Source organism: Canis lupus, chromosome 21 (genome assembly GCF_048164855.1).
Source record: "Canis lupus baileyi chromosome 21, mCanLup2.hap1, whole genome shotgun sequence".
NCBI classification, from domain to species: domain Eukaryota; kingdom Metazoa; phylum Chordata; class Mammalia; order Carnivora; family Canidae; genus Canis; species Canis lupus.
The window spans coordinates 45,413,538-45,430,481 of record NC_132858.1 but is presented as its reverse complement, the minus strand read 5'-3'; the positions used below and the strand labels follow the sequence as shown (position 1 = coordinate 45,430,481).

At 45.2% G+C, this 16,944-nt stretch overlaps 1 protein-coding gene and 1 long non-coding RNA gene across 5 annotated transcripts in view; one reads left to right on the top strand and one right to left on the bottom strand.

Annotated features, from left to right (window-relative positions):
* Window positions 1-1,224: 1,224 nt before the first annotated feature.
* On the bottom strand, window positions 1,225-8,414 carry LOC140613530 (uncharacterized). Its single transcript, XR_012014524.1, has 3 exons — window positions 7,525-8,414; window positions 7,275-7,427; window positions 1,225-1,932 (listed from the first exon to the last, which is right to left on the bottom strand). It is a non-coding gene; the product is annotated as an uncharacterized lncRNA (long non-coding RNA).
* A 1,075-nt stretch (window positions 8,415-9,489) lies between these two features.
* The window catches only part of AMPH (amphiphysin), a 210,789-nt gene continuing 203,334 nt past the window's right edge, over window positions 9,490-16,944 (top strand). For 3 of the 4 annotated variants that reach the window (XM_072791618.1, XM_072791619.1, XM_072791617.1), the window contains exon 1: window positions 9,544-9,732. In XM_072791618.1, coding sequence (XP_072647719.1) covers window positions 9,664-9,732 — 69 coding nt within the window. In that variant the 5' untranslated portion in view covers window positions 9,544-9,663. Of the gene's footprint in view, window positions 9,733-16,944 lie in introns of all 4 variants that reach the window. The other variant, XM_072791620.1, reaches the window with a different exon arrangement.

Here is a 16,944-nt window from a genome sequence, read left to right as displayed (position 1 = left end):
GTGCCAGAGTGGCTCAGTTGGCTAAACATCTGTCTTTGGCTCAGATCACGGTCCCAAGGTTCTGGGATGAGCCCCAAGTCAGGATCCCTGCTCAGTGGGGAGTCTTCTTCTCCCTCTGCTCCCCACCCCCCACTCATGCATGTGCTTTCTCAAATAAATAAATAAATAAATAAATAAATAAATAAATAAATTCTTTAAAAAAGAAGAATGATAAGGATAGGTAAGAAAAAAATGAAAGGCCTTTCACTGGCCAAGTCTGGAATAATCTGGACATTAGAGTGAATAAAAACAATAATAGAGTGAATAAATCATGAATCCATAAGTCCACACTGACAGTAGGTAATAAATTAACAAATATGTGAAAAGAAAGGGACAGCTCTTCCATAGAGTAGAACGCTGATTAGTAGACACAGTAGTCCCAATGGAATTAGAGAATCACCATTTGAAAATCATCTTTGCAAAGACAGATTTAGGCAAGAATTGCCACGCACGCCAAATTAGGGGAGGAGGCGTCTGACAACAAACAGGATACATGCGTGGTCTCAGAGTATCTCCCTACACGTTTCTTATTTATCACATGTGGGAAAACAGTTGCTATATGGTGGAGAAAACTGACAACACAGATGACTAGAGATTTATCAATTAGGGACAAATGAACCATGTTTAAATATCCAAGTCTGGACTTTGAGGAGGATGACCCAGGTAGCAGTGGTTGAGTGTCTGCCTTTGGGCGTGATCCTGGTCCCGGGATCGAGTCCCACATCGGGCTCCTTGTGAGGAGCCTGCTTCTCTCTCTGCCTGTGTCTATACCTCTCTCTGTGTATCTCTCATGAATAAATAAATAAAATCTTTTTTAAAAAAATTAAGTACCTTTAGGAACATCTCAGTGCAGGCGGGTGGGAGGGAGGCATGACATGGGAAGCTGAAGAAACAGAAAATGGCATTTTGGGAAACTTAAGAACATGCATCTTATCTGTGCAAGGAGCTCTCTAACCAGGACAGCAGAGAGTGGGAGTGGGGTCTGCTGCCAGGATCTCCCTTCCAGAAGGGTTGCTGCCCCTCTGGGGGAGTGCAGTCCTCAGGCAGAGGGCTTCCTGGCCCCAGTTCCCACCTCTCCCCCACCACTCCACCCCAGTTTCCACCCTAGTTCCCACCCCTCCTGGCCACCCTCCTGCAGTGACTGGTTGGCAGGGGTTGAGTGGCACAGCCCTTATTAACCGGATGAGGACTAGGGGCAGTGCTCGTGATAAAGCCCCTCCCAGATTGGTCAAGACTCCACCAGGCCTGCCTGGCCACTGGACTTTCTCCTCTGCCAACCCCTGCTTCCTCCTGCCTCTCGTGGCTCAACGCTCTCCACGGTTTGCACCTGGACCTCAGCTTCTGCTCTGTTCCCAGAGACCCCAACCTGCAACAGGCTCCCTCAAAAGCTCCTGTTTTTTTCTACTAAATTCAGACAGAAAATAAGGACAAATCATATGCTTATAAAAATACATTGTTTCAGAAGAAAGCAACAGATGAACAGACTGTTGGAGCTAATGAAAATCTTGTCTTTGGAAATCTGTTTGTCAGTTTTGTGGACTGGGGGATAAATTTTTCCCAGATGCTCTCTGGTAGGAAGCAAAAGGTTGGATCCTGTATTCGTTTTCTAGGCCTGCCCTACAAAAGAAACACAATCTGGGTGGTCTGAATCCACAGAAATGTGTTCTCTTGTTCTGGAGGCTAGAAGTCCACCACCAAGGTGTGAATGGGGCCAAGCTCCATCTCCAGGCTTCTGTGATTTTGCTGGTGGTCCTCCGTGTTTCTGGCGTGTGGCTGCATTATTTCAATCTCTGCTTCCATCTTCCCTCTGTCTGTCTGCACATGACCTCTGTGAGTGTCTGTATCTCTTCTCCTTTCTTTATAAATATGGGTAAGGTTAAGGGACAGGTGACGCTGGATAGAGAGAGACAGGTAGGGGGTTGAGTCACCAGGCTCACAGAAATCCCAGGTGTGGAGACATTATAGACAGGATATTAACCAGAGAGAAGGGGACATAAAAAAATCCTTCTTGTTTGTTCTAAATATAGATGAGATATTTTTATAATATTTACAAACACACCTCATTACTCTTAAGCATTATAGATAAGATATTTACCAAGTTCCCCGGTCAGTTTTCTATGAAAGATCGACCAAAAAAGCCCTCTGCGGCAACCCATTCAGGATCCCTCTCGCTCTAGAGAGCCCATTTTTTCTGTTTTCACCTTGCCTTAATAAACTTTCACTTCACTTTGCCCTTTTGTCTGTGAGATGCATTCATCAACTCCGTGAGACAACATAACACAAACATCAGTTATATTGGATTAAGGGCCGACCCTATTCCCACAGGAGTAGAAGTAGCTTAACTGCAACTGGGAAGACCCTATTTCTAAATAAGGTCATATTCACAGGTCCCAAAAGTTATGACTTCATCTCTTGTGGGAATTATAAAGAAGAAATTCCTCCTGTGTGTTTCTTCTCTGCTCTCAATGCTTCTGGCCGCCAAGAAAGTGAGGGTAGGGGCCTCAGGTGTTCCCATACCACACAATTCTGCAACACTGGCTGTGTGTCCTACAATTCGATTCAGTCCTGACACCATCTACCTGGAGTTAGCATCAAATCTCACAGATTAAGGGCTCAGTCCCACAAGAACGCACCCCCCACCCCACCACGCACACACATACTTCAGACACCAATTCCAAGTCCAGGTTGTCACCTGTGCTTCTGACCAATTGATTTTATATCAAGAGATTCCCACATCCTTCTCCTTGGATTCAAATGATTTGCTAGAACATCTCACAGAACTCAGGGAAACATTTTACTTACTAGATTGCTGGTTTATTATAAAAGGATATAACACAAGAATAGCCAGATGGAAGAAATGCATAGGGCAAAGTATGTGGGAGGGGTGCAGAGCTTCAATGCCCCTCCAAGCAGTCCTCTTTCCTAGCATCTCCTTGTGTTCACCAACCCAAATCTCTCTGGATCTAGTCCTTTTGGGTTTTTATGGAGGCTCCATTACACACACGCCGATGATAAAATCATTGGCCATAGGTGACTGAACTCAGGGGAGACTGTGGGAGTGGCAGGGGGGCAGGTATTGAAAATTCAAGCCCTCTAGGTATCCTGACAACCAGCCTTCATCCTTACAGTTTTCCCAGAGCCACCTCATTAATACACATTCAAGTGTGGTTGAAAGGAGTTTGCTTTTGAACAACCAGCCACCCTTTTTGCTCTAATCACTTGGGAAATTCTAAGGGTTTTAGGAGTTCTGTGCCAGGAACAGGGCCAGGGACCAAACATCATATTTTTTATTATAAATCACAAAATCACAGAGACTAAATTCAATCCATGACACATTGTGTCTTAGGCTAGTGGACTGAAGCCTGTTAAAGCCTGATAATATTGAACCATAGCAGTAACGCTGACAATAACACTCATGGGAATGATTCCTACCATCCCCATCCAACCTGCCTGATTCCTTGGAAGTGGCTTGAAACAGCAACATGTTGGAGGTCATTAGAGAAGAGAGGTGGAGTGAGGTGATTCTGAGATGTGAGAATAGATAGAAGGTCATGTGGCCTCTGGAAATCAAGGAGGCTCTACTGCAGGGGAGGAGGTGGGCAGATGTTTGGGAGACAGCACAATACTTAGTACAGGTCTCCTGCACATAACATCGTATCATGACCCTGGATTGGACTCCTTAGTCAGGAGCTTTGGCTGAAGTGCAGACTGGCAGTGGAGGGACACTTATAGTCCAAGGCAGGACCTCTACAGTGCTGGTGGCCACAGCTCTAGGAGCCAGCTGGGAGACAGAAGTGTAAGGGGTGGTGGAAGATAAGCTAAGGATGGGGAAGCAGCCATGCAGTCAAAGGCAGGCATATCCAAGGACAATTATAGTCCAAGGCAGGACCTCTACAGTGCTGGTGGCCACAGCTCTAGGAGCCAGCTGGGAGACAGAAGTGTAAGGGGTGGTGGAAGATAAGCTAAGGATGGGGAAGCAGCCATGCAGTCAAAGGCAGGCATATCCAGATAGCTATATTCTCATTAAATACAAATATGGGCAAATTTAACCAAAAAGGAGTTCCTTGAACCAAAAAGGTCTCTGCCAATATATGATAAAATTATTTGTTAAGAGGTTTTGAAGTACATCACTGCTACAAAGCTGGGATTGTCCAAGCTGAAAAACTTTTGATAAAATAATCCAGCCCTTGAGGCAGTTAAGAGGGTATTGCGGGCGCCCAGACGAATGTGTGTACCCACACTGTACATAGAATTTTTATAGCTTATCTGTGGATAGAAAATAGCTGAAAATATTTGTAGCAACTTGTCCCCTTCTTCAGAAAGAGCTGAAGCTAATTAGAATTTCCATTTTGTTTGGCTCCCTGACCTCTCTATTGGCTTGTAAGCCATTAGGTGATGTTCTAGCCATTTGTTTGGGATACAGGAGTTGTTTTGCATTGACTTTGCAAAAAAAAACATCCAACATGGTGTCAAAACATGTTACAGTTATTAGGCAATTTAATACAATGTCATTGCTTTTCTTAGTGGCCAATGGCTCTGTCTATGAAAAACAAAGCTCTTGCCTTTGATTTAGTATTTTGGGATGCATTAGTGATGCATTATTAATGTAGTGAGGAGGTTCCTATTTTTAGGCCTGGTTAAATTAGGAATAGAAGAGGGCAGCCATATAGGCAAAATTTAGTATGTGGAATTAAAATGTACATAGCTGGGATAATTTGAAGAGTTGACTATGAATCTGTGCTTGATGGTTTTCGCTTGAAACGTATAAGACTGCTAACTCTGGGAAACGAACTAGGGGTGGTAGAAGGGGAGGAGGGCGGGGGGTGGGAGTGAATGGGTGACGGGCACTGGGGGTTATTCTGTATGTTAGTAAATTGAACACCAATAAAAAATAAATTAAAAAAAAGATAATTGGGGACCCCTGAGTGGCTCAGCGGTTGACCGTCTGCCTTCGACCCAGGATGTAATCCTGGGGTCCTCTGATCGAGTCCCACATCGGGCTCCATGCATGGAGCCTGCTTCTCCCTCTGCCTGTGTCTCTGCCTCTCTCTCTCTCTTTCTCTCTCTCTCTCTGTGTGTGTGTCTCATGAATAAATAAATAAAATCTTAAAAAAAAGAAATCTACAAGATAATTGGTCAAAACATACATCTTTTTAAAAGAATATCCTCCTTATACTGCTAGTTTAACTTTTGTGAGAGAAAATAAAATTGCCTCTGAGTCTTTGAACAAAGAGGAAAAAGTATAACAACTACTCATGATTTAGTTGGGGCCCAAATCCAGTTAGTTAGGCTCCGCCAAATGTTGAAAGGAAATGCCTCCTTCATTAGATACAATAACATAAAGAGGTTGTGGCTAATTAGAATATGTAGCATGTATCAAACTTTTCTAAGTGCTCGCAAAGAGCAAGACACAGTTAAAAATGGATTTAAAAATCTCCTTCCTTGGGGATCACTGCGTGGCGCAGCGGTTTGGCGCCTGCCTTTGGCCCAGGGCGCGATCCTGGAGACCCGGGATCGAATCCCACGTCGGGCTCCCGGTGCATGGAGCCTGCTTCTCCCTCTGCCTGTGTCTCTGCCTCTCTCTCTCGCTCTCTCTCTCTGTGACTATCATAAATAAATAAAAATTAAAAAAAAAACAACTCCTTCCTTAACAGTCTAATTGGACTTACGAGATAAAAAGATAGGCAAGGATAAAGCTCTGTGCCATTAAAACATATGGAAAATGAGTTCTGTGATAACATAATGGTAATTCTGGGCCTATTCCAAATTACCAAAACCTATCATAAGTCACATTTTTGACTTATCGACCAATCTCAAGTGCAATTTGGGAGGAAAGAAGGTAAATTGGAAGTTAAAAATAATTCTGGAAGTCTACCTGGCTTGGATGAAAATCTGGAGGTGGAGTCATGATACTTCCTGTGAAACCTACCTGAATAAATGTTAACTATAACTTGACCCTAAGCTTGTCTTCATTGTTGGAAAAGATTGGGGTTATTCTTTATTAGTAGAGAAGTCAACATGGAACTGCATGAATCACATTTTTCCTTGACTGAGGAGAAAAACGGGTAAGAATGGGGAGAAAGAAATAGAAGCAAGCAAGGAATATTGGTGGGTGGGCCCAGTGGTGTTGGGGAGGAAATAAATGCACACAAAAGCATGGCTCCTACAGCTCTGGAGGTGGAAGGTGCCCCTGAGATCACCTGCCCTGTGGACTTCTGCTGTGTGCAGGGAGATCCAAAGCACTGAAGATCTTCCTCAGAGACAGAGGCAGGGAATAAAGGAGTAGCCTAACGGGTGGGGCTCAGGGCACCCCACACCCTCTACAACCAATCAGGGGTCCATCTGATTATTATATTTGGGTCCTGCATAAGATTTTGTATGAAAAAAGCCTCTACGGTATGGCATAGCAATATTTAAAAATCATTGGTGTTGGAGTCCCCTTGCATGCACTCCTGTTCCAGGAGCAGAATTTAGGAGAAGAGACAGCTGCAGAATTACGAGAAGAAGTATGGATGCTTGATATCTAGTCTCACCTATACATGCATTTTTCCCCCCAGCAAATATTTACAAAGCACCTATTAAGTAGCAGCCACCGTCCTTCGGCAATATTCCAGGCCAAATGACCCACATAGCAACCTGAAAATGGATACCGTTTTACCTCTCAGCCGGAGGGGAATGATTTGATAGGTTTGTATATAACAACTTTGTAAATAGAATTATTAAGAAACCTGAGCTTCCTTTCCCATCCATATTATAGAACTAGATTTGGGCATCTGAATGATGAGAAAAGCTAGCCATTTGTAATTTTAGTTCAAAAGATACTTGCTGTGTTCCAAAAATTGGTGGGAGGATAGCTGCAAGGAGGAGTAAAAGCTGGTGCAGTGGGAACTGATGGCTTGGGCCCTGAGGAAGCAGAGGAAAAGAAAACCTAGTGCTTGGAAGTCTGTCCCTTGCTTGTTAGAAAGAGCACAGTGAAGTCTGCAGGGGAAGCTACAGGCAGGCCCAGCATGAGAGCAGAGGCGGCTTTGGAGCTCATAGGATACAAGTGGCCATGGACTGATATTCTCCAGAACATTCTAGTGTATTCCAGCATTCTGTGGCTTGTATCCTCATGGCAAGATCTCAGGGTACACCTGAGGTTCTGAATCTCACTGTTTTAGAAAGCTGATTCAATTCCTGGCTTCTGAATGGTCTTTTCTATGGAATGTTGACCAAGAGAGGAATATTCTCTTTACCTCCCTCTGAAGTAAACTCCTATTTACTTGGGATGTTGGAAGAAGGGTGAACGACTCATCCAGGTTTGCCCAGGACTTTTCTGGCTTTAGGACTGGAAGTCCTGTGTCCGGGAAACACCTTCATTCTCAGGCAATCTGAGATGACTAGTCACCCTAAGGAAATAAGAGCCAAGTGAATAGACCGGGTATTTCAGGAATAAACCATTGCAGAAATTAGAGGCTTAAAACCACTTTCATTTTGTTTACTTACCACGCTGCACTCTGCTGGGATCAGCTGGGCGGTTCTTCTGCTGGTCTTACTTATGATCCTGTGGCTGCATTCAGGCAGTGGGTCAGTTGGAGGCTGGGGTTCCCCCTTTCTGCCGTGGCCTCTGCAAGGGACTTTTCACGTCAGGGTAGCTGAACCTCTACATGGTGGCACCAGGCTGCCCCGAGTGCCAAACCTGCGTAGCTTCTTAAGGCTTAGGGCTGCAACTGGCACAATGTACTTCCACTCTATCTTATTGGCAAAGGCCAGTCACAATGCCACTGTAGTATCAAGGGGAGGGGACTTCCCAAGGAGTGAATACTAAGGGGTAGTTCATGGGGTGGGGGGACGGCTACGGCTGTGACAATCTACTACAGAGGCAGAGAGATGCTCACTTGGATTCACAGGTTTCAGGTGCCTGATTGACCTCTGACTGACCTCTGACCTGCTTGCTGGGCCACTTGCCTTACTGCTTCACACTCTCAGACCTGAATACGAATAGCTTCCCCATTGGTCAGCGTCTTCAAGAGCTCTGAGTAAGGTGTACCACCCAGTTATCCCTATTTTTCTACTTCTGGTCAGCGCACTGAGCATGGCGAATCCCTGTTAGGGTCACGAGAAGGTTTGCCCAGAAAAACAGGTTAAGAGGCCTGGGTCTGAAGTGAGGCAATAAAGGACCTGATTCTGCCACGGGACACTTCTGGGCAAGTAAGTGTCCATGCCAGGGTATCTGATCCGGGTAGGACCGCACAGGCCACCAAGCACGGCATCTTGCTTAAAGGGACTGATCCCTTCTCAACACGCAACCTCCCTACCTCGGAGCCCACATCTCCTCTCCAAGTCTGAACAGATGTGCGCACTGCTTCCCTCTCTCCTGCAGCTCTAAGCCCTGAACTGACTTGGTTCCCCCGCCCCCGCCCCCCTCCCCCCAGCTTTCCTCCCTGGGCTGTGAGCCTCCAGGGCACAGGGCGAGGCCTGGCTTTCTGGAACACACAGGTGGGGAGGGGTGCACTCTCTAGACCAGCCCCCCCATCAGAACACCTCCAATCTTGGCTTCCCCATTCCCATCCCATCTTTCCCTGCCTCTTTTCCCTTTTTCTTTTTCTTTCTTCCTTTTTTTTTTTTTTTTTTTTTGCTGGAAAGAATGGGGCTCCTCTCCGCTCCCCCAACACAAACTCGCCTCCAAGGAGCCTCGGGACTGCCCCAGGGCCCTGGGACGCTGCAAGGTCCTGTCCACTCTCGCCTCCCGACCTCCTCTAGCCCCACTGAGTGCACCCCCTGGGCCTTCTGACTTCTGGCTCCGTCTGTCTCATTTCCTCGATGCCCGGCTGGGTATCGCGGCCAGGCCCCGCGCCTCCCTCCTCCGCTCTGTCGCTTTAAGTGGGTCCCAGCGCTGCGCCCCTCCCTCACCCCTGCCCCCGCCCCCTCCCCCCTCTCTCCTGCTCCTCCCTCCTCCCGCTCCTCCTCCTCCTCTCCCTCCTCCTCCTCTCCCGCTGCTCCTCCTCCTCCCCTCCTGCTCCTCCTCCTCCTCTCCCGCTGCTCCTCCTCCTCCTCTCCTGCTCCTCCTCCTCCTCTCCCGCTCCTCCTCCTCCTCTCCCCTCCTCCTCCTCCTCTCCCGCCGCTCCTCCTCCTCCCCTCCTGCTCCTCCTCCTCCTCTCCCGCTCCTCCTCCTCCCCTCCTCTCCTGCTCCTCCTCCTCCTCCTCTCCCCTCCCTCCTCTCCCGCTCCTCCTCCTCCTCTCCCCTCCCCTCCTCTCCCGCTCCTCCTCCTCTCCCCCTCCCCTCCTCTCCCGCTCCTCCTCTCCCCCTCCCCTCCTCTCCCGCTCCTCCTCCTCCTCTCCCCTCCCTCCTCTCCCGCTCCTCCTCCTCTCCCCCTCTCCTCCTCTCCCGCTCCTCTCCTCCTCCTCCTCCTCCTCCTCCTCCGCTCCTCCTCTCCCCTCCCCTCCTGCTCCTCCTCCTCCTCTCCCCTCCCCTCCTCTCCCGCTCCTCCTCCTCCTCTCCCCTCCCCTCCTCTCCCGCTGCTCCTCCTCCTCCTCTCCCGTCCTCCTCCTCCGCTCCTCCTCCTCCACCTCCTCCTCTCCCGCTCGCCCTCGCCGCCGCCGGCCCTCCGCCCGCTCCGCCGCCCGCCGCCGGGACCCGCAGCCATGGCCGACATCAAGACGGGCATCTTCGCCAAGAACGTGCAGAAGCGACTCAACCGCGCGCAGGAAAAGGTCAGCGCGGGCGCGGGCGGGGGCGGCGGGGCCGGGCCGGGGATGGGGGCGGCGGGGCATCCGGGCGCGCGGTGGTCCGGGTGGTCCGGGTGGTCCGGGTGGTCCGGGTCCTCCGAGCCCCCCGGTCCCCGCTCTCCCGGGCGGCGGCGGCAGGTGCGGAGGGAGGCTCGCCCGCCGCCCCGAGCCCAGCGCATCCCGCCGGCGGCCCGCAGCCCCGGGACCCCGCGGCCGTCCTCCTCCGGGGCTTCCTGGGGGACCGGGCGCCGCAGCAGCGACGCGGGCAGCGCGGGAGCCGCCCCCAGACCTGGACGGATGGGGGGGGGGGGTGGGGGTGGGGGTGGGGGTGGGGGTGGGGTGGGGGGGGCATCGCGGAAGGCAGGGGCTCCGCTGCGGTCGCCGCCGGCCGGTGAATCCTGGAGTTCAAAATAGAGCTCTGGTGCACACTTCTTTTTCTGCTGGTTGTGTGTGGTTCTCTCTCTCTCTCTCTCTCTCTCTTTTTTTTTGAATCTCAGTGTGTGTCCCTTTTGACGCCACTGTCCTCTGGAAGGTCAAGAATACGTGTGACCCGAACCTAACAGTTCTTCTCTGCACATTTCTGCACAAAGGAGGGCGTTCTATTGCATTAAAAAAAAAAAAAAAATCCACGTTGCACGTACAGGTTGGGTTCCCTAGTGTTTTACAAGCTCCTCAGCAAATTGGCCCCTCAGTAATTTATGTTTCTCTCCCAGAGAGGGGCACAGATGAATCCCGGGTCTATACTCCAAGCACAGCCCTGGGCAGTGGGGATGCGGGGCCAGGCTCTGGGCTTGCGGGGCGCCCTGAAGCCTGCTGCTCCTCAGGACCTTGCGGCCGCCGAGCTCTTCATTTGTGTCTCCACTGAAGGACATTCCTGTTGTAGCTTGAGCATCGTACTTGGAAGTGAACCCTGGCTAATTGAGCCCCTGGCTTGTGTCAGCTGAGCGGGGCTCTCCTTCATGTGGCAGCGTTTTCGTCCCCGGGATTCTGGGTGTTTGGTGTTTTCCTCTTTTACTGGAAGTCAGGTTTGCCGCGTTGCTCAAAACCACAGTGAATTTCCTTCTTCAGGCCCCGGCTCAGGCTGCTCCCCAGTTCCCATACACCTGGAAGGACTGAGAAGGGGGCCCTGGTCCCCTTGCCTGTCCCCAGGCCCACAGGCTCTGTGGCTGCGGCTAGTCCCTCCCTCCACACATGCACACTCTCCATGCAGTAAGAGGATTGTATTTCTTTTAATATCTACCCAAGCTCATCCTGAACCAACGTGATCCTCCTCCCGCCGCTCCTTCGGCAGCTGAGTTAGCAAGGCTTCCTGGCCTCTTCCAGTCCCTGCTTACTTGTCCCCAAAGTAGCTAGGAACCGTGGGGGATCCCATCCCGGTTTTGTCATCATTTTTCCATACTTCATTTTACCCACTTGTAGGTGTTTCTCCCCACCTCTTCACTTCCAGGTGATTTTTTGAATCTTTGGTCTGACGCTTTTCATTGAATTCATTTTCCATCTGTGAAGGAATTTAGTGATAGAGTCTGTCTTTCCCCATATTAAATGATTGCTTCATCTAGGTCACCAGCTGTTAATATGCCAAAAATAAATGAAAAGAAAATGTAATCTGTCTTACAGAGCATTCAAGCCCTTACGAATTATTGAAAACTCACTTTGTCACTCTTAAGGTCAAGGGTGTATTGTGATTGTGGTTGTGGAGGGTGGTTACTTTTCCAGGGGAGTGGAGGTTTAAGGGAGGCTAGCACAGGGCTTCAAGTGTCCTGTTTTCTTCCCCGGGGACAGTTGCTGATGAAGAATGCCTGCTGCACCATGTTTAGGGGGTCAAGACCCGGAAAGGCTGAGAGTTTGGGTTTTACTGGTGGGTACGCTCTTGCCCTTTTCCTGAGACTCTGCAGCACAAGGGAAAGGGCATATGGGAATCCAGGTCAGGTAGCCCAGCCAAGCCCAAACAGAAGCTACTGAAGAGTGGGAAACATAGTAAGTTGCTGTTGCAGGCATTAGACATATCCACCCAGTGATTCCTTCCTTTTGCATCTTTGGATGGTGCCTCTTCTCTGATGCACAGAGTTCCACTGCGATATCTGTATGCCACATGTGTTCTTGAGCCCTTGACTCATTTTTACAGTCACATTTTCTCAAAAGAGAGTCTACTACGCCCTTGACTTTCTCATCATCTGTGCTATACCCAACAGTTGGATGCATTTTGGCTCCAAATGCATGACCGAAGCTACTTTTAGAGGTGTCTTATTTTTTTTTTATAAATTTAAAATCCATTTTTTTTCTTATTGAAGGTCTGTGAAGGTTCAGTGGAGAAAGAGTGAAATATATATAAGCAAGAAAAAAGCTACCCACAAAAGTAGGATAATCATAATTACTACCCAGAAATTTCACAGTCATTTGCTGTATATTCTAGTAGATCTTTTCCCTATGTACATGTATATATTTATACAGCAAAACAGTCTCATACCTATAGTTTTTTAGCTGTTTATTTCACAGTAGTGATGTTACATGATTATTAATAGTCACGAACATACTTGAGTATGTACATATTTTCTGTCAACATTTTAAATGACTGAACAGTATGGGAATCCGTGGATTTTAATGAATCTCCTGTTTTTTTGGACATTCAGTTTCTAATGTTTCTGTATATAAATACAAATATGTGGGAAAGAAAACTTGTAGGGAAAATGTTTGCGTACCCTGAAGTATTTCCTTAGATAAATCACTAGAATTATTATGTCAAAGGTATGCTTATTTTTCTTATAGCTAGATTGCCTTTCAGAATGATTTTTATCAATTAACATTCTCACCAGGTGTATGTGACACTTGCCAACACTGGATAATAAAATTTAGAATGATCTTTAGCTATGTTATTGGAAAAAAAATTAGTTCCTATTTATTTCATTTGTTTGGTTATTAAAAACCAAACACTTTTGTATTCCCTTTTTTGTTTTTCATTTGTGAATTGTGTATTTATATTTTTGTCCATTTTGTATAGCATCTCCACCCTTTCTGTGTAAGGGCAAAAAGTATTAGTTCTAAAGGTTCCAAATATGGTTTCTTCCTTTTCTATTTACTTTTTTTCTGATGAGTGTTTTTTCTGCCATAGAGAATGTTTATGTTTATATTATGTTTATGTTTCAGGTATATCTGCTTAAACCTGTCAATTGGTTTTGTATGGCTTCTCTTAGGTGTTGAATTAATCAGGGCCCTGTCACTTGTAAATATCAGAAAACTCAATTCAAACTGGTTTAAAGAAAAAGGGGAATATAATTACTAAAAATAAAAGCATGGCTCTTGCACATAAATGAGATTTTTCAAATATAAATATGTATTTGTATTAACTATAAATATTCTTATACATAGGAGTATATATAAATGTATGCATTTGGGTGCATTACATATATTAACTAATTAAATTCTATGAGGTAGATACTATTGCTGTCTCTGTTTTAAAGATGAGGAAGGGGTTCAGTGACACGCCCAAGGTCATACAGTTAGCAAGTAGCAAAGGAGAAGTTTGAACCCAAGCAGTCCAGTGTGCTTTCCCATTACATGATACTACCTCTTATAATTAATGAAAAAGACAGGGGTAGACAGACTTCAGACCTATTAGAACCTGGAGTTAAACCACAGACATCAGGGCTCACATGCCTTTATCTCTGCTGTCCATTCTATCAGCCTCATTCTTGGGCATGTTCTTCTCTCTTAGTGGCAAAATGGTTGTCAGCAGCTAGACAAGAGCATGGTTTTTCCTTCAGCATTTACAGAGAACTCAGTATAGCTCTCATTGGCCTAAATTGGGTCCTGTGCTTCTCCCTGGGAGGAAAAAAATCTCTCTGGCCAAGGACCAGGACCACATAAGTTGGATTGGGCCAGAGTCACAAACTACTACTGAAGCTGGGATGGAGATGTTCCCCCTGGACCATATGCACTGCGGACGGAGAAGGAAGGAAAGTCAGAATATAGAAGGGAGAATGAATATTGCACTGACAAAATAAAAAATATCCACTAAGGGGCACCTGGGTGACTCAGTTGGTTAAGCATCTGACTTTGGTTCAGATCATGATCTCAAGGTCCTGGGATGGAGCCCGTGGCTCTGTGCTCAGCAGGGGAGTCTGCTTGTTCCTCTCTCTCTCCCTCTGCCCCTCCCCCCAGTCGTCCTCTTTCCATTTCTCTTAAAAATCAATTAAATCCTGAAAAAAGAATCCACTGAGGCATACTTACAAAAGTCTGTGTTTATATAAATAATTATATATCTAATAGTGTATAATATAGTATTTATTTTAAAGACTTCCTAACAAATTAATATATGCAGCTTAAAAAATCTAATATAATAAAATAATGTAATGTAAAGGGCTTATTATGAAAAGTAGTAGGCCTCTGTCCTCTTCCCTCAACCTCCAGTCTTGTTTCCCTAGAAGTAGCTATTATTAACCAGAACATCTAAAATATGCTTATATAACTACTTCTTGATTTTTTCTTATTTAGTGAAGATAGGCAAAGATTTAGTTGTCTTACATTCATCTCTTCTACATCTTCTAGTCATAGATTATAGCAAAGATTGTTGATTGCTGAGGATTATATTTTTAAAAATTAAGTTATAATTTCTATTGAATAAATGATATAAATCTTAAGTATTCCACTTCATGAATTTTTATGTTTATGGATATCTGCATGGTTATCACCCAGATCAAGTTACAGGGCATTTCTATCATATCATATACCTGTCATCCCTCAGCCTTCTCCAGTTTTTTGTCCTTTTAAATTCCTTTAATTTAAATTCCTTTACTGTCATTTCCCTAATAAGCATCTTTCCATGTACTTATTGGTAACTTTTATACCTTCCTTTGTGAAGTGTCAAAGTGTTTTGCCTATGTTTTTTTTTTTTTTTTTTTTATTCGGGTTCCTGGTCATTTTATTATTGATTTGAAGAACTTATTTATATATTCAGGATATGAATCTAGTCAAATACACATTTTGCAAGGATTTTCTCTCAGAAAGTAGTTTCCCTTTTTTGCTATCTTAATGGTGCCCTAGGATAAACTGAATTTTTAAATTTTTACGAAGTTTTATCTGAGGGTTAAGTTTTTCCTTTGGCTTTTTGTTTTCCCTGGAGTTAATTGCTTTTTCTTATTTGTTTATTTTTCTATGAACTATTTAGAATTATTGTTCTTACTTCATCAGATCTGTCAATGCCCATCAATATTATTGTCAAGGGCTCAATATATAAAATAATGTCACTGTTGTTTTTTTCAACTGAAGGGCCCCACTGATCCACTAATGATCCCTCCTCTGTTTTTGTCCTTGTATGCTCATACCTTTTTTATTCTTTTACTATCATTTAGGTGGGTTTTTAGAGGAGATGGAAATAAACACAGTCGGTCTGTTTATCCATAAGCCTTTTTTAATTTAATATTTAATCCCCCTGAGATTTATATTTTTGTTCATCTTCTTCCTTTTGTGCAATTCAGTGAGATTTATTTGGTCTTAACCATCCTTGACTTCTGTGCAGTATTTAAATTGGAAACTTTAAACATTTTTAAACATCTAAATGTTTTTTAACTCTTGTGAGCAAGGAAACTTTTGGTATAATATGAACCTCTTTAGGCATTGTTTTTGTTTCTTTGTGTTTTGTTTTAGTAAGAGAGTTACACTACTTTTTAAAAAATATTTTATTTATTTATTTGAGAGAGGGAGGGAGAGAGAGAACAGATGGGGAAAGGGACAAAGAGGGAGAAGCAGGCTCCCCACTGAGCAGAGAGCCCAACATGGGGCTCAGCCTCAGAACCCTAGGATCATGACTTGGGCTGAAGGCAGACACTTAAACAACTGAGCCACCCAGACGCCCCTAATTAAATTTTTTTTTTTTAAGATTTTAAAATTTATTTGAGAGAGAGAGAGAATGAGAGCAAGTGCACACATGATGGGGAAGGGGAGAGGAAGAGGGAGAGAGAATCTTAAGCAGACTTCACACTGAGCACAGAGCTGGACTATGAGCTGGGTCTCATGACCCTGAGATCATGACCTGAGCCAAAACCAAGGGTTAGATGCTTACCCAACTATGCCACCCCTGCACCCCTACACTATTTAGATTCTAAAAAGTGTCCAGTTTGATATTCTTTGTGCCAGTTTACCTGCCCCAAATGAAAATTTCATAAATCTTAGATGCAATGTTTTTTCATGTACTATATCTTCCCAACTAAGTTGAAGGTGTTTGAGGACAAGGACTTCTTGTGAATTGTACATATTTGGTGATAATGTATTGATTTGACTTTCTGTGTTCTTGCTTGTTTATATTGCACCCCTGCAAAGCATCCTTCCACATTATTCTTTCTCTCTCTTTTGTGAAATTATCATGAGTATTTCACTATATATCACTGACATTTTCTCTGTCATCTTGTAAAGGCAGTAGATCCTTTATAAAGGATAAGTTTTTATCCTTTATAAAATAAATAAATAAATTATTATTTATAATAAATTATTCTTACAAGTTCTGTACATGGTAAGAACTCCAATATTGGGTTGAAGTGAGCTAACTTGTCATTTTTGTAAGTCAAAAGTCAAATACTGGTAGAGTCACATGGTTCAACCCTGTATCGATTGTGTGATATGGCAAGAAAAAGTTGTTTCCTTGCATATACCTAATTATGTAACATTTATGGGTTTTAAAAAAATATGTTGCCTTGCTGATATCTGCAGTTAGATTTGTTCTCAAAGAGAAACATTTTGATGGTGTTTCTGTGTGTATGTGCTTGTGTGCATGTGTGTATATATGTTAAATGTAAATAGAGTAGGAGAAGGAAGACCCCTCTCTGTCCAAGAACTTCTTTCCATGGGACCCAGGGCCCTGGCCATAGAAGAGTAGCTTTTATGATCATATTTACATCTGAAGAGAATTTGGAGACTGAGTTTCTGAGGCAATCCAGGGTTCCCTCTTTCAAATTTATCTGAAAACTTTCTCATAGCCCGCTTTTGCATTGTACAAACTTCTACCTTCCCTTCTACTAAGATCATTTTTTGTCTGGGTGTATTAAAAACTGCCATAATGGGCAGCCCTGGTGGCTCAGCGGTTTAGTGCCGCCTTCAGCCCAGGGCCTGATTCTGGAGACCCAGGATCGAGTCCTGCGTCCGGCTCCCTGTGAGGAGCCTGCTTTTCCTTCTGCTGGTGTCTCTGCCTCTCTCTCTCTCTCTCTC